Source organism: Sphaerodactylus townsendi, linkage group LG03 (assembly GCF_021028975.2).
Source record: "Sphaerodactylus townsendi isolate TG3544 linkage group LG03, MPM_Stown_v2.3, whole genome shotgun sequence".
NCBI lineage: Eukaryota > Metazoa > Chordata > Lepidosauria > Squamata > Sphaerodactylidae > Sphaerodactylus > Sphaerodactylus townsendi.
This window is the reverse complement of record NC_059427.1, coordinates 128944666-128964869: the sequence shown is the minus strand read 5'-3', so window position 1 is coordinate 128964869 and position 20204 is coordinate 128944666. Positions and strand designations below refer to the sequence as shown.

At 42.9% G+C, this 20204-nt stretch overlaps 1 protein-coding gene across 1 annotated transcript in view; it reads left to right on the top strand.

Moving 5' to 3' along the window:
- NPLOC4 (NPL4 homolog, ubiquitin recognition factor) overlaps window positions 1-20204 on the top strand; it is a 59266-nt gene that overhangs the window by 22795 nt on the left and 16267 nt on the right. Inside the window, exons 9-12 of the mRNA XM_048490326.1 lie at window positions 127-213; window positions 1953-2024; window positions 5351-5477; window positions 9322-9482. Of these exons, the coding sequence (XP_048346283.1) occupies window positions 127-213; window positions 1953-2024; window positions 5351-5477; window positions 9322-9482 (447 nt within the window). The remainder of the gene's footprint in view (window positions 1-126; window positions 214-1952; window positions 2025-5350; window positions 5478-9321; window positions 9483-20204) is intronic.

The window sequence follows — 20204 nt, the reverse complement described above, 5'->3', positions numbered from 1 at the left end:
CATCAGGCTAAACCCGATATCTTTGATTTTGTTTGTTGTTACAGGGCTTAAAATGAGATGTTCTGTTTTTATCAGGAAGCTAAATAGTCTTTGAACTAGCTCATTGTAATGTATTTCTCTTTTCAGATTGGTACACAGAACAGTCTCGAGCTTCTAGAAGACGCTAAAGCAGATATTGTGGATGAAATTGCTGCCAAGCTTGGCTTGCGAAAGGTAGCAGAAAACATTTGGATAGATATATTTTGGAGAATCTTATGTGTTGGGCTAGAGGGAATCTTTTTGGTGCAATTGTTCTTCAACAGTGAACATCAGATTAACATTTGAGATCTTCAGTTTAATCCATTGATTGTCTGATCGTTTCTGATTGCATTGCTTTGTCTGTAATCTCCCTTAAGTTTCTGTGTAAAATATGGACTATAAATGAAATAGATAAATTGCAAATAAATTACAAATGTATTTTGTCCATAATACTAAGAGCCTATCAGTCGGCCCATCTTTGTGAATTTGATCAGTCTCCTTCTTAGTTGTTTAGTGCAAGAGTAAGTGAAACAGGAACTTGGAGAGCTTTAGTTCATACTTCAGCTATAGCTGTGCTTTTCTGACACAGTTGGTAAAGCGCACTAAGGACTTGACTTTTTTTGTCTGTAACTATTATCCATTTATAATTATGCAGGTCATGGTGTCATGCATACTAATGTAGCTACAGAGAATGCAGTGGTGGTGAACCTATGGCATTCCAGATGTTCATGAACTACAATTCCCATCAGCCCCTGCCAGCATGGCCAATTGGGAATTGTAGTCCATGAACATCTGGAATGCCATAGGTTTGCCACCATGGGATAGGGAATGTTAATTCTAGTTCCTTTGACTTCATGGCTTTCAGAGTCATACTTTATTGCTTGTTTGAAGGCGTTTGTATTCACAATATAAAGTGATTTACTAGATGGATTTTCATTTCCTCTTAAAATAGAATATTTTCCTTTAGAGCTGGTACAGAAAGAATATTCACTCGAATTTTTGTAGGGATCTTTATGTATATTTTGGTACCTTCAAAAAATAGATCAGTTCTGTTGGAAGCCAGTTCTCTTTTTGGTTCTAGTTTTGCTAAGGTTATTTATCTCTACACAGTAACCACCGGGCATTTCACATTTGCCAAGCACATCTGATTTAGCATTTCTGGGACAAGTAGTGAATGTTGGAAAGATGAGCTGCAAATAGGTATTTGAATACAGTGGAACCTCTGTTTTCGTCAGTAATCCGTCCAGGAAACCTTGGCAAAATCCGAAACCGACGAAAACCGAGGCATCTACTGGCAAGCAATGGAGATGCATGGGTCGCCAGTTTTTGTCGTAAAATTAGTGCGCGCGCCCTGACGAAAACCGATGAAAACCGAAGCAAGCGACGAAAACAAGACAAAAATTTTGCGAAAAGAATCGACAAAAACCGAAACCGATGAAAACTGACGACAACGAAAACCGAGGTTCCACTGTACCTAGTTACATTTCAGAAAGTCTTGGGAGAATTATTTCAGCAATATCAAGTAGGATTGGGAAAGGGTGAGATTTGTGCGGGGGGGAAATGTTCCATTTAGATTAACTAGCTCAGAGCTGTTTTGTAAACTGATTCTGCAGTATGCATGCTTGAAGAGCAAGCTTCTTTTTGCAGGTAAGGGACGGGGGGGCGGGGGGCGGGGGGCAGGGAGCCCTGCAGTCTCCAGATTTTTCCAGGAAGAGGCATAAAACCGCAGGTCTTTCCAGTTGGCGCTGCAAATGTATAAATTGTATTCAAATGAGCTGTGTGCATCTGGGAGAGCAATTTCCTTCAGGCTGCCGTTGAATAGGCTGTCTCAAAGAGATTCAGCTAGCCAAGAACATTCTGTACTGGTGGTTGGAAGGGTATCTTTTTTTCAAAAAAGGTAAAGCAAAACTGTGAAAGAAATCTCTCTCTTTAAGGTTGGCTGGATATTTACAGATCTGGTCTCTGAGGATACACGAAAGGGGACTGTCCGATACAGTCGGAACAAGGTGAGAAGCAAACAACTTTGCTTTTCAGTTTATCTGATATTTATATATCGTCATACGTGCTGATTTTGCCAAACAAAATCTTTCTAGAAAGAAGTGTGTGAAGTTAAGCCATGCTGTTGAGGGTGGGTTTTGTTTTCGTAACCAGAATATGAGTCTATGGGGAATTTAGCTGGACTGTGAATTGCTTATGACAGTGCCAGAGTTTTTGTGCGAGAGGAATGTGAAGTGGTTTGAAATTCGTCTAGACACTTAAATACGTAGCGAAGTGATTAACATCATTACATTTACATTTAATTAAATTCAATCATAGACCAGCAAACAGACGAAAATACAAACACAGCAATAATTTTAATGCAGGCGAAACATCAGGAGAGAATGCTGCTAGAACACGGCCATACAGCCCGGAAACCACACAGCACCCCAGTGATTCCGGCTGTGAAAGCCTTCGACAATACATAGTTACCAAGCAATTTCACATGATGCCAGCGATCAAATTCTCTTCTTAGATAGAACTTCCTTAATGTTGTGTGGGGTTTTTTAAAGCATCCAGCAGAGTTTCGTACGTATAGCTTCTTTCAGTTGAAGCCTAGTCTTCCATAGTCCCAGAAAGCAGCTAATCATTCTGCATATAGTTACTGTATACACTCGTGTATAAGCCGACCCGTGTATAAGCCACCTATATTTACTACCAAAACCTGGGGAAACTTATTGACTCGCGTATAAGCCGAGGGTGGAAAATGTAGCAGCTTAGTTTAGTTTATTGGATTTGGATACTCCCCCCCCCCCCCCCCCAAAGGGCTCAAGGCATTGAACAACAGACTGGGGCTGCTGGCTTGGGATCCTCTCTTGTATGGAGGTCTCTCAGCTGGCTGGGGAAGAAGGGAAGATCTCCCCTCTTCCCCAGCCAACTGGGCAGCCTCCGTGACTTGCGTATAAGCCAAGGGGGGCATTTTTCAGCCCGGAAAATGGGCTGAAGAACTCGGCTTATGCGTGAGTATATATGGTAGTTTCCAACCAACACATAGCAGCATCTCACTGCGTTTTGTTCTGCCTTTGGGAGGATATTCCAATTAGCTTTTCCCTGGTTTTGGCCTCTCTCTTTTTAATTTCCCCCCCACTAAATATGATAATATAATAACCCACTAAATATGATAATAAAAGGAAAATATTTAGAAAAAGAAAAAGAAAAATCACATGGCTCTGCAATAATCAGTATACTGTAGGAAAACTTCTAGTTAGATAAACAATTTGTAATCCTTCAGTAGATTACAAATCATGCCACAGATCCAGTAAAAAAAGAAACGTAATAATAATAAGAAACTTACAAACAGCCCAAAAGTAAATTAAATACCCAAAGAAAATGAAAGTAGGAAACGGGAAGAAGGGCGTGAGAAGGTGGAGAGGCTGCTTTTTATCCTCGATTTTATCCAAGCTAGTGGATCAAAAAGGAACCCAAACTGATTCACTTGTTGAATTAAAGGTCCCCAGAGTTCCTGGGGAGGCCAGAGTCAGACCCTGTCTGCTGTTGTGCCAATGATGGCCCCTTTCAGTAGTGTGTGTCAGAGAGCTCCAAGAAGCTCCATCTGCTTCAGGGGCCATCTTTCCAGAACTCTCTTTTTTGGTCTCATTTATACTTGTTACTCTTTCTCAAGTTTTACTATGAACTCCAACTAACCCCTATTCTGTTGCCAAAAATGAATCGTAGTAGTAGAAGAAGAGTTTGGATTTATACCCCACCTTTTCTTTCCTGTAAGGAGACTCAAGGTGGCTTCCAAACTCCTTGCCCTTCCTCTCCCACCTTGTGAGGTAGGTGGGGCTGAGAGAGTTCTGAATGAACGGTGACTAGCCCAAGGTCACCCAGCGGGAATGTCTGGTTCACCAGAGAAGAATCTGCCATTCATGTGGAGGAGAGGAGAGTCAAATCTGGTTCTCTAGATTACAGTCCACCTGGTCTTAACCACTACACTTACACTTACACCTTCAGGACCGCATTACCCCTTATGTCCCAGTTCGTCCTCTCCGTTCGGCAGAGGCCAACTTACTGGAGATCCCTGGCCCCTCAATGATGCGGCTGGCCTCCACCCGGCCCAGGGCCTTCACGGCTCTGGCCCCTGCCTGGTGGAACACTCTCCCTCCAGCTGTCTGGGCCCTGCGGGACCTTGGTGATTTCCGCAGGGCCTGTAAGACTGAGTTGTTCCACCAGGCCTTTGAAGAGACCAGCCGCTGAGTGTGCCCCCCCCCCTTACTTTCTGGGTCTTCAATGTCATCAGGACCCACTACCTCCCCCCCCCCTTCTCCTTTTTAGGAGGGTTAAGTTTAAGTTTTAGTTTAAGTAAGGTTTCGTGAGACGCCTTTTTCTGGGAACAATTACTGTTTTAAGTGTATTTTTGGAATTATATTCATGCTGATTTTATATATACTATTTTATGTTGTACTACCCAAAGCCCTTCGGGGATGGGGCGGTATATTAAATAAAATAAATAAATAAATAAAAATAGTATAGAATGGTTCCTTCCTTCACCTTTTCTCCTGTGAGAGATGCTGCCTAAACTTTCAACAAGCATTAAAGCAAAAGTGCTGTCTATGTGATTGCCAAGCATTGACTTGTATTCTGCCAGTGAAATATCCAACAGTGAAATGAATCTTTTCTGGGAAAGTCATTGATTAGTTTTTCCTCAACCTCCTTTCTGCTACCTTCCATTCTTAACATCTGCCCAGTAAGAGTCAGTGGTGAGCATGCAGCCCCCACATTATATATAACATTTAAGACTCTTATTTCTCAGCTAGATTTTTGCTGGCTTCCAGGCAGTCAAAACTTTCATAAAATTTAAAATGAAGTAGGTTTGGAAACCATGGTTTAGAGGTAACCTTGGTTACCACGAAGCACTTTCAGTAGTTATGGCTTTGGAGATCAGCCACCAAATAAAGATGCTTGAATGTATTTCTCTAAGTTTTCCCAGTATCCTAGGAATTGCTTGCTGAAACTAAAACTATGCAAAACACAGGTGTTCAACTTCTAAATAAAGGCCTTGAGACCTCTTAAACAGCTTATAAATAAAAGCCTTCAGACCCCTTGAATTATTGTTACCCCTATTTTGTAAGGTGATAGACACTCAGCTGGCTGCAAATAGGGTTTTAATGTATATAGATGAAGCCTATGACTCTAGATTTTGATGGTTTCCCAACACGTTATGAATTGTGAAGTTACTTTCTTAAAATGAAGTCTCAATGGGTGGTACTGGCTCCTATAATACAGCCCAGTGCAAAGAATCCATCATTTTACCTTCCATTTTTATTCTCTCCCTCCCCCACAACTTTTTTTTTAGGATGCCTATTTCCTCAGCGCAGAAGAGTGCATCACAGCTGGGCATTTTCAGAACCAGCAACCAAATATATGCCGCCTGTCTCCGGATGGTCACTTTGGATCCAAGTTTGTAACTGTTGTGGCAACAGGTAAAAAAAAATACAGTCTGTTTCTCAGTTGCCTGAAGTACATAGAAATAAAGCAGTCAAATTTTCCAGGTTTTTTTCAGATCAGCCAGGTAAAATAGGCTCTCTTTTGCTTTATTTATTTACATTATTTGTAGTCTGCCTTTCTCACAGGGACTCAAGGTGGATTACACAGAGTGAGTCAGTACAGTCAACCAGATGGGATACTTTCTGTTCTGATTCCTGCTTTATACCTTTTTGAATGTACCAAAAGCATCATAGCACACTAAAATCTGTGCCTCATTTCAGACATCATGTTCTCAGTTCTTCAAACCATGGTTAGGAATTTTAAAAATGTGCCATGGGTTGGATGCCTCTACTTCCATTTCTCCTTCCTAATCTTTGTAACCGTAGCCTGCTATACTAGAAGAATTATGTAAATTATCTGTTAACCAGAAAGTGCCTCCATACAATATTTGAAATTTTAATTTGAAGTGGGTTTGCAAACCATAGTTGAGAGGTACACCTGGTTTCCACAAATCACTGGTTGCCTCAGCTGAATGTTCTAGCAAATTGTGGTTGTGCATGCCAGATAAGGAAGGAAGACACCACATATGAAAGGAGAATGTGGGGTATGTGAATGCAGGGCCCAGTCCCTTTTATATGAACAATGAATTGAAGGATATCTATTATGATTTATTTATCTACTTCAATTTATATTGCATTCTTCCATCACAAAGTGAGACTCGAAGCAGCTAACAGCAATTAATAAAATACCTTTTGGTTTGCAATAAAAATACAATAAATACAATAACAATTTTAAAAACGCTGCAAATTAATACAATAAAATAAATTAGTCTATAAAAGCAGTGGTTTAAAAAGCTCTGAAACTTTAACAGCCTCTGTCTTGAACTACTTACAGTCTAGTTTTACTAGATGAAAGTGCTGAGTGATTGCATGTTTGCTGTTAGTGGTTGTTAATGATAATTGATGATCACAAGCTACAAAGGTTGACAATCAGGTTAGCAGCTAGAGCAAATTTTTAGCCTGAATAAAGGCAAAATGCCACCATTAATATAGTTAAGGAAAAAATGTAGCAGTAAACAAACTGAGCAACCCTCTCTAATAAGTGAGAATCCAGTTGGATTCTACGATCTGTCAGTGACAGGCACTAGAAGTTGTAGAAATTTCTTGTGTTCCCTTATCCTGTGCAATTTTTCCCACCCCTTGGAAAGTTCACTCTTAGGGTTGTGGGGCCCATTTGGTCTAAGAACCATATAGTTCAGGTGGCTGCAACGGAGAGGGGTGAATGGAATGTAGTTATCCTCTCTTTTGTCAGTAGACCTCTGCTAATGGTAGAAACAAGGTGATTTCACCCCTTTCTGCTTCCCTCTGCTGCAGCCTCCCTTGCTCTCTTTTCTCCCTCTGTGTTCCCCTGGTTTTATGGTTTGGAAATTGGGTAGTGCCTTGTGGGAAGTTTTAACGGCTTTTTGCCATGTAATGAAGACCTTAAATATTCTCACAAGGCTTGTTTTCCTCATGTATCCAATTCACAGGGCCTTTCCATTTGGGGAAATGCTAGTAACTAAGAGAAAAAAATTACTCAACTTCTTGGCAACTGGTATGCTATGGTTCATTAGTCATTGCATCACCCACATTTTGCCTTCTAAAAATGTGTAATGAATTGGCGCAAGAAATATCTCGAAGGATCAAGTGAATACATCCTCTTATTTGTAGTTTGGGAAACCAACAAATATTTTCTTCCCCCCCACCCCCGGAGGGTTTCTATGACTGAGAGTGTCTAGAAGTTTCAGTAGAATTTTGTGACACATGGTGAGCAGATGGGTTCATAAATACTTGCTGCAGAAGCAGACCTTACTCTGAAACTTCATTCCTCAAAAGCGTATTTGTCTAGTTTAGGGGTCTATTAGAACAAGGAATAAAATATGAATATGTAGCATTTTCTATAAAATATGTATTTGTCGATGTTTTATGGCTTTCTTACCTTGGGAACATCAGGATACAGATATGTTCTTGAAGGTTTTAAAATATATAATACCATTTTCTGTAAACCACTTGAATGAATGGTATCATTCTACAGTTTCCTCCTAAATACTTCAAGTTAGTCCGAAAGATATGACCATTCAACTGACAGAGGAGACTGTGGTTACATTGAATTAGTGTGTGTCAGTGGTGGGATTCAGATAATTTAACAACCGGTTCCGGTGGTGGGATTCAAATAATTTAACAACTGGTTGTTTACAAGCACCATTTTAACAACCGGTTCTACCAAAGTGGTGCGAACCTGCTGAATCCCACCACTGGTGTGCGTGCAAAATTTTGTGTTCTTTTGCAGAGTTGTATGTGACTGAGAACGGAAGCTCCTTTTTTTGGAACATCTGTTACAGATAACCCCTTCTCCCCCCTGGTTAAATCAGGGCCAAACATTTTGACTCCATGGTGTCTGTAAAATAAATGCATGTACATGATTTGTAGTATTAAATTTTCATATATGTATCTCATCAACTCCAGCAAATGCCATCCTCCTCATTTGCATATGCTCAGTTTTCTTTGACATTGTGTCTCTTGTCTAATGTGTAACTGGCTGATGTTTAAATTGCTCAAATTGAAAGCACTGTGATTCTGTCACCCATGCAAAGAACCAGCTGCAGGTAGTCACTCATAATTTGTGTCATGCTTGTCCCTGTCTGTCCATTGCTGACAGGGATGCTATATATTTGCTCGTAGCTGACCTTCTTGCTACACTAGCCTAAATGTGTTTGGAATAGTAAACATGGTCCCCCTGCTTGGTCCCATGAGGTAAATGCAGGATGAACATTACATGGATGTTTGGGTTTGAAATTGGCTTTTGGGGATTGGGAGACCATCTTTCTCTATGTTGAGCTTTGAGAAAATATCTGAAGAGTATTGTAACATAAAGGCAAAGGTAGAACTTGGCTTAGCCTGTGTCGGGGGTGACACAGAGCTTGTGGCCTCCATGCGCTTTGCGGAATTATGAGTTTCTCAGCTTCCAGTTAGAGATTTTGCATAGTTGCAGAGAGTGTTTTGATAGACATCAGTTAGCCTTCTTATTTATATTGTTTGCTATGTGTGTGTTGCTGCAAAACTATTGGTAAGCTTAGCTTAGGTTGGATCCTGCGATCCATCAATGAAAAGTGCCGATGGTCACATATCTTTCCTGCATCTCCAGTATCCCTCAGTTACTGCAGCCTCCCAACCCACGTGACTAATAAACTGTGCAGTCCTGCAACCCTGGAATTATATTTCCTCAAGTTGGAAAGGGCTTCTGGAAGGGAGGGAAACATGAGAGATATCTGTGATCCTTGTGGCACCCCCTCCTTGGATTTAAAAAAAACACACACACACAATTCAGGTTGTTAACCAAAGTTTGCAAATTCCTGAATGTGGATGAGATTTTTAAAGTAGTATTCAGTGGCATTCTTAGGCAAGACGAGGACAGTTGAAATGTAGCTGAGCTCAGCCTTACCATAAAGATACATAATTTTGTTTTTAAAAAGTACAGTCTGTGCCAGCACTTTGTATGCCAACACTTTGTCTACCTACTGAAATGCTCCTCTTATTAGGCTGTTCCAAGGATTTTTTAAAATGGCTTGTAGTAGACCGCAATATAAAAATCACAAAAGGAGCAGTTTGATAGCTGCTGCTTGTTGCTGCGTGAATAGAGAGACCCAGTCAGCCATTATAAAACCATGTAAGGGAAAAAATACATCTGGCCAGTTCATTATATCCAGAGATGACAATTTATGGTTGCTGTTTGGAGCAGCCTACAAGTTCTGTACATCTGCCTTTTCCCTCTTTAGTAGCTGAAAGATAATTTATTTTTCAGGTGGTCCTGACAACCAAGTCCACTTTGAGGGCTACCAGGTATCCAATCAGTGCATGGCCCTGGTGCGTGATGAGTGCCTGCTGCCATGCCGTGATGCTCCAGAACTTGGCTATGCAAAAGAATCCAGCAGTGAGCAATATGTTCCTGATGTGTTTTATAAGGCAAGTATTGATAACCTCCATTTGTATTTCTGTGTGGCCCTTGCCTCTCTCTGAAAATAACAGTAATATGAAGATTCTTTCCCACTCTGCTGCTTCTCTTTGGGAATGAGATGTCTGTTGCAGTCTGTGGGGGTAGCCTCTACCCAGTTCTTAAGAACAGATGGTTTCTTCTGCCCTGGAGGAAAATGTAATTTTGGGGAGCTCCAGAGTAGGTTTCCCATGACAACTCACCTCTTTCTGATCTTTGCACAGGCAGCAATCTTTCTGGCCACTCCCCTCCTCTGGCGTGCTTTGGAAAGTATCTGTGTGGCTTAACAATGCACAAGAGTAAGATGTCATTATCGCGCCACATCCTGTGCTGGAGCAGTTGGCTTGAATTTACAGTGGTTCACTTCTCAGCTGAACAGTCTAATTCCGGAGTGTCATTTAAGCTTGGATTCCCAACTGATACACAGGCAGCACAATCCAGATTGAGTGGGGGGGAGGGCTGCGGCAGTCAGGGGCAGTGTGGTGAAGGCAGAGCCATGCCACCTCCGAAAGGGCCTTTGGGTGGTGTGGAAAGGAGGGAAATTTAAAAACCCTCCTGCTGCCCAAATCGCCCCATAGCTGAAACAGGCTTATTCTGCACTTTCATGTCTGTGGGCTTGGAGGGCGGCATTCCCAGACTGGAACCGTGGTGGAAGCCGACTAAAGTCAGCTCCACCCCCAAGGACGCCCTGGTGCCCCCCCCCCCACTGGCATCTACTTGGATGCCAGCATTAACTCAATGGCAGAGCCCATTTCTGGGTTTGCCCACCATGGAGCTGAAGGGTTATGATTCGTTAGCTCTTTCCACCACGATTAATGGGTGACCCTTATGCTGGTGGACGCCTCTGGTGCGACACAGCCCGCAGAGCCCATTTCTGGGTTTGCCCACCATGGAGCTGAAGGGTGCCAGTTCGTTCGCTCTTTCCACCGGTGTGGGTGACCCTTATGCTGGTGGAGGGGGCAGATGCATCAACACAGCCCTCTGCTGCTCCCAAATGATGTTTGAGCCTTAAATCTTCTTAGTCCCACTGGCATCTACTTGGATGCCAGCATTAACTCAATGGCAGAGCCCATTTCTGGGTTTGCCCACCATGGAGCTGAAGGGTGCCAGTTCGTTCGCTCTTTTCCAACGTGTAAGGACCTTATGCTGGGTGGAGGGGCAGATGCATCAACACAGCCCTCTGCTGCTCCTAAAATGATGTTTGTGAGCCTTTAAATCTTTCTTAAGCTCCCAATCTTGGTAGTTGGGCCTTAAGTCTTCTGCAGTTTTTGCAGCATCTTTCTTGAGTCTTTGAGGAATCCTCTGAGCACCTCAAGGTTAGGGGGTGGGGTAATCAAAGGATCATGGTAAAAAAAAGCCCTGTGACTGAAGAACAGCTGGAATGTGAATTCTTTTGTATAAAACCTAGCAACAGTAGTGTGTGTGAAAACAATGTGTTCATCTGTTATTGCATAAGCTCCATGCCTCAGTTATTGCATAAGTTCCACTTCCCCTTTTTCCAGAGTGCTCCCATCGTTCTTCAGGCTTTCCACAGCAACAGTGCGAGATCTGCGGTGTGCTGCTTTGTGCCTTCTGGCTAGTCTTCTAAATTAGTGATACTACTTCTGTTTGGCTGCGGCTGCCACCCTTCAGTTTACTTTTACTCCCTAGATATTGTTTGGTGTTTCTTCTGCCCAATTATGTTTAGGTGAAGTGTTCACTGAAGCAAAATGATGCAGCAATAAAAGCTGCAGGATTCTGACAGCCAGTGAGAATCGCTTTTGTTGTATGGAATATACTTCTAAAGCTGCCTGGTGAGCAGTGTCAATAGCTACAGAATATAAAGCAACAAAATGGAAAACAAGGATTAAGTCAGCTCCTTGGGGGGCGGTAAAGTGAAGAGAGCAAAATATGCAAGGAAAGGCATCACTGTAGCCAAATTCCAGTGTGGAGCCTGACTCCTTTTGCTATCAGCATTTTTCTCGTTGTTGAAATCTTTCAGGCCACACTGAAAATTGGAGGTAGTTTTTCCTCAGTGTTCAACTTTTTTTCGCGTCCTAAACCAGAAGATTTTGAAATGGGGAAAATGAAGTTTAATTTTTCCACATATCTACATCTTTTCCACAAATGATTTCGAGGCAGCTTACAAGTAAAATATGTAACACGAAGTTATAGCAGCCGTTCAGATTCAAATAATGTTGTCACCATGGCAGTAATAACTCCCAAAGGCATGCACAAGACCTGGCCAACAAAACATCTGCAGCGGGGTCAAACTAATTTTCCCCCGATTTGGTTTCTCTTGAGCTCCGATGGGCTATCAGTCCACCCTCAGTTTTTTGCTCCTTTCAAAACAAAGCCACAGCACCAAATTAGTTTCCTTTCCCCCCCCCCCCCCCCCCTCCTTGCTGCTGAGGCGGATCTTACAGCCCAGCTGGGGCAATCTCTCTCCAGGTTCTGATGTCACTTCCAAGCCTAGGATATCATTCGTTTCTTGATGGTCTTGGCTGCTTCAAGAGCAGGCTGGTCTTGTGCATTACTCATGCTTGGGAAGGGGGAATTGGAAGTAGTGCAGTCCCTGTGCTGTTCACATGTCATTGCTGGGGAGTTTTTTCAGGCTAATATTTGTTTTCAAAACAACACTTCGTGCCTGTCTTTCAACAGAGAGCACGAGGCATAGGTGATACAAGTTTATTTACCCGCCATAACTGGCATTTTCCATTGTCAGCTTACCTTGTCTTTGGGGAGCTCATGTCCCTTATCTACAGCTGAGGTGGCTAACTTCCAGAATGGGAGTCGGCAGATGTTTCAACTGGCAGTCTTGTTTGAGTGTACTTGTGTGGGATGCAACCATCCCTAGTCTATGCAGTAATACCTAGAAGCAGGGGCGTAATGCCCATTGGGCAAGGTGGGCAGCTGCCCACGGCACCACCTTGTGGGGGGCATCAAAATGCAGGGTTCATTTTTGGGTATTTTTAGTGGTTTTCTATTTTTGGCCTGCAGGGGGTGCAGTTTTTAGGCTAGCAGCACCAAAATTTCAGCATATCATCAGGAGACTGTCCTTATGCTACCCCCCAAGTTTGATGAGGTTTGGTTCAGAGAGTCCAAAGGTATGGACTCCCAAAGGGGGTGCCCCCATCCCCCATTGTTTCCAATGAGAGCTAATAGGAGATGGGGGCTACAGTTTTGAGGGTCCATAACTTTGGCCCCCCTGAACCAAACTGCACCAAATCTGGGGGTATCATTAGGGAGGTCTCCTGATGAGACCATGAAAGTTTTGAGACTGTGCCTTCAGAAATGTGCCCCCTTCCCCCAGCCTGCAATCCCCATTGACAGCAATGCAGAAAACTCAATGCAGAACAAAGATTCTTGGGCAAATTTCTGGGATGTTCCTGCAGGGATGCATTTTTGGACATATCAGCACCAAAATTTCAGGATATCATGTAGAGGCTGTCCTGATGGGATCCCCCAAGTTTGGTGCAGTTTGATTCAGGGGGTCCAAAGTTATGGACCCTCAAAAGGGTAGCCCCCATCTCCTTAGCAAAGAATGAAGGATGGGGCACCCCATTTGAGGGTCCATAACTTTGGACCCGCTAAACCAAACTGCACCAAAATTGGGGGGTCCCATCATGACAGTTTCCAGATGATACCCTGAAATTTTGGTGCCAATACATCAAAGAATGCACCCCCTGCAGGAACATCCCAGAAATTTGTCCAAGAATCTTTGTTTTGCTCCATTTTTGGGTATAAGAATGCTTCCTAACTTAGGTAGTCAGTATTATCCAGTGAAGCTGATGGACAGTAGAATCAAGATGTTCTTTTCATAACAGGTGATTGAAATCTGGAATTTTCTGTCAGGGGATGTAGTGAAGGCCACAACCATAGACAACTTTAAAATAAGATTAGATCATAGCGGATAGGTCCATCAGTGACTACTTGCCATGGCGACTAAAGGAAACCTCCACTTTCAGAGGCATCAATCATCTGAATTTCAGTGCCAGGAGGCAATGTCAGGTAACAACTTTGGCCTCTATACTCTGTTTGCCCTCCATAGTATCTGATTGGCTGCTGTGTGAGACTGGATGCTGGACTAGATGGATCACTGGTTGGATCCAGTGGTTGGGTTTTTGTTATTTTCTCCTGAACGATTGCCTCATAGTCTGGTGATCTGGCCTTTTAGGCTGCTGTTTTTGCTACTGTCTCTGGCTTTACATACTGTTTTGATTATATCATAAGTGAAAGGAGTAAATCTCGTACTTGCTGTATGCTTCTAAAGAGTTTTTTGTGGTGAATTGCAAGTGGGGTGTATTATGGGACTGTGGTATTTGACTGTTCTCCTTTGCTTCTTTATGTTTCTGATTTTACATGCAGCTAAAAGCTGTGGAATGCAACAGAGACAGATGGCTTGATAGCTCCAGTAGTTTCTTTCCCATGCATACCACCACCTCCCGTCATGCTGTGTACCAAGTCTTTGGTCCCTGTGGAGAATCACTGCTGTTATCCACGTTTTCATTTCTCTGAACAGTTTTGAGGCTCATTATGAATAAGCAGCAAATCACACTAGTGATTTTCCTAGGTGTAATTTCAGTCTGGTTCAGATCTTTTTGTAACTCATTACCTACATTTGTGCTGTTTGTCAGTCATGGTCTTTTTTGGCACATTTAGTCATCCTGTGCATGTCAGGCTTACTCTATTCCTCCCTTTGCTTTTGTGACATTATAAAGACAGTGGCAGGTTTAGTCAAGGCTGCTCTTATGAGCAATTTGTAACTCAGAAAATACGAAAGACCTGGCTTTAGACACTGGTTATGAAATCTAAGTTAGTGTTTTAGATAGGTGAAGCTCTAGCCACTCAGTGTGCCTTCTGAACAGTTGCAGAACTGGGGGAAGAGAATACATTACTTTGATTAGATGATTTATTGGAGCAAAGGTTTTCACAGTTTGATCTCCCAAAATTTAATAGCCCTTTTTTTGGCAACTTATTTTGGCTATTATAAACTGGAATAACTTCTCTAGTATAAGGAAGAATATGCATTGGAATGGTTTGGAAGGAAGTTATATGTTGCTAAGCGCTTGGATGAAAGGGCTTTTAGAAATCTTGGTAATAACCCAAGAAGTCAGTGTTTGTGCAATATGGAGTACACTTATCTCTGAAGGTTAGCAGCAATTTCAGTACAACAGAAGCCGTGTGGTCTTGCTGGGTAGGAGAACAGATGCTGTTTAAGCTCCTGCAGTCAGAGAGAAGGTGATGCATGTAAAATCAGAGAGGCTTGAAGCAGCATCTATACAAAAGCCTGTTCACTGCATAAGGTATGTGGTCCCTAGTATGGTATTTCTTTTTCTGTCAGAAAACAATTTCATAAATTTGTCTGAATTAGTACTGCTGTGCAAACAGAAGCCCAGCATTGAGAGCAGGGCCTCTGAGCTGTGAGAAATTGCTGACTGCAGTTACTGGCTGCCCAGTCTCAGTGAGTGAAGATGTGCTTGTATATATATAAATATATATATATTTAAAAATACCTTTTGTCTCCTGAGCCACGTTTCTGTGGTGTGCATCAGCGTATGCTGGTGGGACGGGGCCAGAGGGTGTTGTACCCATGGCAGCCTGTTCCTGACATTGCTGGTTCCCATGAGAACTAGCATGACTCATCCGTGTCTTAAATATCACAAAAACAGGAAAACCATCAGTGCCAGATTTGCCCCAGCTTCCTGTAGCCAGGCATTTTGCCTAAGGCCTCTGGCCCGGCGAGTCTTTTATGTCTTTACCACTCTCTTTATGTTGGCCTTTTAAAGACCAAGTCAGCACTGGCAGCAAGGCTGCAATCTCCACCTGGATGCTCGATTCATGGCTGCCTGGATGATTATCCTAAGATGAAGAAGAGCATCCAGAACCAAACTGTTCTGCTTAAATAGTTCTTTTCCCAGCAGATAGTTGCACAGGGAAGTACTTCTTGTCTGTTCACTTTTCCTGGTTGGAGGTGCCTGCTGGCGACTGTGATACCACAGCGTTCAGATCAGTGTCATGCCATTGATACTCAACTCTAAGCAAACTTTAAGACATCCCTCCTCTTTTCAGAAATCTCGTAGATGCAGGGTTGCACTCTAGGAGATCTTTTCTTCTCCGTTCAGCCAGCTGTTGCTAATTCTGTCTCTTTTAAACTTGGAATGTGTCTTGACCTGATTGGGCCTTGTGTTCAAATATAGCCCCTTGTAAGACTAGAAATGTTAGAAAAGAAAGAAAAATCCTGCGACAGGTACATCGTCCATGAATCTGAGCTGTCCCTTCTAAGAGCATATTTATTTATTTAATCTGCGCACATGTTTCCCACCTGTCGCCAAAACCTCTTGCAAAAGCTGCGGTTCCGCAGTGAGATGAAACCATCAAAAGTGCACAAGTATTTGAACTTTCTAAATAGTTGCTCTGGGCATAAATTTGTAATTCATGCTTGTGGCGAGCAGCTCTGCATTTTTGCCTTTCAGGGTGTTACAAACACCTCCTCTTCTTCCTGAAGCCGCATGCAGCTAGTCTGCCAAGTCTGACTTTCCATTATCTCGCTGTCATATTATTGGGCACCCCTGTGAGCTCCAGGCTGCAGCGTGCTCTTGAAGTTGGTTGCTGCACGGCAGGACTCCAGCTCTTGGCTTATTTCATGGACGTCTCAACATTCCATCAAATGTAGCACACCAGAAAATAATCCAAAGGGGGAATTTGAATTTTATGGGTCCTTTGAAGCATTCAAAAAGTGGCTGAGGTTTAGTGCTTTTGCAGGACTCTGTTCCCTTGTTGACTTTAGAAAAATACCTGTGATCTGAGCACTGATGCAGAATGTCATCTTCTTTCAGTGAGTTATTCTTTTATTGATGTTCTAATGTCCAGGAAATTGCTTGGGGATGGTAAAAGATTAAAGACTTTCTTGATGACACTTGTGTTACAAATGGACCTTTGCCCTTTGCCTAGGAGGATAGCTGGGTAAGGTTTTTGCATTTGGCTTATTGCTTCAGCATCCTTTGGTACTCTGGCTTGAAGAACTACCAGTTGCTCAGTGTTCATTTCAGCACCAGGTCTCGTATACATAGTTCTAGTCTGTGAAGTTAAATCCAGCGGCAATTCATTTGCAGGGCACAATTGGTATTGCTGATATCCTTGTCTTCTAATTCATGGCATTGTGGAATTAAAGAGTTTTTAATATATAGTAGATATTTTATTTTCCACATTTCTAGGCTGTCCTCCCCAATATTGGGGGCACAGCGTTGGTTCACAGATGTGTAGTTAGTTATTTTCATAAAACCTTCTGTGAAACTTCTCAGGAGCTTTTTTCAATGTCCATTTTTCCTTTGATTATGAAACACTTTCTGCTTTCCAGCCAATCTTCTTTGGATGCAAAAACATTTTTAATTGTTTTTGCCATCTCTTTTCTCCCCTCCCCCTTCTCTTTCCTGACCCCAGTAAATTCTTTGCTGTTCCAGCTTCCCTGTATTTTTTTTATAAGGAACATTGAACATGTCTTCATACTTATTGCTGGTTAGGCATCTAGAATGGGGTTGTTTAGTTTGAGTGCATGTGTGTGAGAGAAAAAAAACTGTTTTAAGTGTAGGAAGAGAAATATAAACTGATGGTAAGGCAAACAAAATGAAGTTTTCAGGAATCAACATACTGCTTAAACACTTTTAAATATGTCAGGAGAGTGAAAGTAGCTAGGGGGCAGATTCAGCCATTAAATGACAAACAAGAAAGAAGGTCTTTGTTATGAAAGACACGAAGTGGTTATCCATCCACGTAAAATCCATTATTTTCTGGGAGGGCATCTGAAGAACGGAGGTGCCAAAATTAAATTCTAGGGCTAATTGACAGAACTAACAAATCACTGAGTGCAGAAAGCATCGACCTGAGAGTTTCAAAATGTGAAATTTGCTGCTCTCCTAACAGTAATTTGTAACTTTTGTTAGTAAAATTAGTCTACCTATCAGAAGTAGTAGCAAAGAGCAGTAGCCTATGACACCCCCATCCAAACTGTGGTTAAGGATTGTTGGGGAGGAGGCTTTGCTAGATGACACTATCACCAGCATGTCCTGCTTGTCATCTTTTGGAGGTGTTTGATTTTTGTAGGTAGAATTCTGGGCAAGATGAGGCCTGTTCTTATCGAGCAGGTGTCCCTGCTTCCTGGAGCAAGATTGCTTTTTGTCTTTAGCTGGTATGGGACAATAGTGTGGCTAGGGTAGACTGAAGGGGAAAAAGCTGGGAAGAGTGAACCATGTATTTTTTGAACTCTGAGCCCTGTGTAGGAAGAGTGGGGCAAAATCAGTGGTGGAATTCAAATAGTTTAACAACCGGTTTCAGTGGTGGGATTCAAATAATTTAACAACTGGTTGTTTACAAGTGCCATTTTAACAACTGGTTCTGCCGAAGTGGTGCGAACCTGCTGAATCCCACCATTGGGTAAAATGTATTAAATAGCTGTAAGTGCTTTCAATGTCAGTTTGTTCTCTGAATCTTAAATTTCAGGGCTATTTCTACCATTTGCAAGTGGATTCCTGTGCTGGTTCATCTTGGATATTCAGAGACCTTGCTTTACTGGGAGGATAGTCTTCATTTGCAGGAGTCTAGTGTTGTCATACACCCCTTTTTCAAATAGGCAGCAGCCACATCTTAGCGAACTTTCTGACTGTCAGGGCTGTTTGACGGTGGAATTCACTGCCTCTGAAAGTGGTGGAGTCTCCTTCTTTGGAGGTTTTTAAACAGAGGCTGGATGAACATATGTCAGGAGTTCTTTGATTGTGTGTTCCTTCATGGCAGGGGGTTGGACTTGATGGTCCTTGTGGTCTCTTCCAACTCTATGATTCTATATATTGAAAATAATACGTGGTTCTGCCAATAAATAATCAGAAGTAGCTGTGTGATCAGAAGAATCCAGAGAGCAGACTCTTTAAGCATCAGATTTCAAGTTTTGACTGCTTTTATTCAGTTTACCACACACTCTTTTATCTAAATGGAGGCAACAGACTCATGTGCCTGTGTCAAACTAGAGAAGGCATCTCTACCCACCAACCCTAGTTCCATCCTTCTTAGGCTTGCTGGGGTGAACGAGATGTTTTTCTTGCAAAAAGTTGTGAATAGTAAACACTGTCTCTGTTTAGAAGTAAAAAAGGGAAGATATGATTATATGACAGGTGCTCCCATATAGTGAAATTAGCTCTCCTTTAAAATAAGGACATGTTGGAATATATATTCCAACCAGACTTCATTTGTGTTGCACCTTTATGTCTCAGATTAAATTTGTGCATGGGGGTGTATTAAATTTTCAGCTGGGGGTGTATTAAGCTTGTGTTAATGAGAGATTACTTGTAGAACTTCATTACTAGCACATGTGATCCTCTTTTGGTGTTGGGGGGAAGGAGATCCATCAGTAGCACTGTGAAGTAGCCAGGTTAAGTTGTTGCTGGGTGCAAGAGTGTAATGCTATAAATTCACCATAACGAGAGACTGTAGCAGTTGAAAGAGAAAGATGAACCAAACAGTGGTCAAGAACAACTCAGTGCAAGCTTTTTGCCTACATGACTTGCACAAAAGTTTTTGTTTTCCAATGTGGGGGGGAGAAGGAAATGGAACGCAAACTGAGAGGGATCACAGGTGCTGTTTGGATTGCATTGGTTCCTTGTGCAACTGCGTGCAGCAGACCAGACCAAAAACTTAGGCTGTTTCCACACGGGCAGAATACAGCGTCCCAGGGACGCTAAAAACAGCGTCCCTGGGCAGGGGTTCGCACGACCGCCGCCACCACATCGCAGCAGCGGCAGCCTTGCAATCCCCAAGCGGGGCGAAGCCACTGTTTCCGAACCTCGCTCCCTGAGCGAGGTATTTCGGAAACAGCGGCTTCCAAACGCTGCCGTGCGAATGGCAGCAGCTGGAAGGCACCATTTCCTCCCCCTTTCCCAAACGCCTACCTTGTCTCCTGGCTTCCGGCTTGTCACAGAGGCCAGGGGACACGCCCCCCTGGCCTGCGACTCCAGAGCCGTCGCTCCAGGCTGCAGGGGCGTGTCCTCTGGCTTCTGCAACGAGCTGAAAGCCAGGAGACAAGGTAGGCGTTTGGCGACGGTGCAGCCTGTGCGAAGGCTGCGTTGCCGCCCTCCCAGGACCACATCCTTAATGTGAACGGTCCGGGGTGTGTGTGTGTGTGCGTGCGTGTGTGTGCGTGCGTGCGTGCGTGCGTGCGTCGGTATTGTTTATGCCAATGCACCCCCGCACCGTTGTGGTGCGGAAAGGGCCTTAGTTTGAAGGAAAGTTAAAAATACGCTGGCCTGGGGAATAAATGGCAGTTTTGCTCGTTTGACTCTCTTACATGCTGTTGCTTCCTGTTGGACCGTTTTGTTCACAGCAACTTTTTAAAAATGCAGTATATGGGCCCAATATGAATTCAGCGAACTTGAATAACCAAAGGCTTTGACAGTGTCTTATTCAGACGTGGCCATTGTGCTGTGGTGGATGAATCATTTACTGATTGGGAGTCACAAGGGCTTCCACCTTCATGTCAGACTGTGTTTTAAAGAACATACTAATTGTATGGCCAATGAATGCTGGTTTAATGTGGTTCAGCATGTCTCTCTGCCGCATGAGTATTCCTGCAGCCTTCAAATAGACGTCGATTTTAACTTTCTTCTTTTCTCTTTAGAGAGCTGCCTCTGCAAGCCAGATGGCATTCCATGCTGTAAAAATTTTAAGCT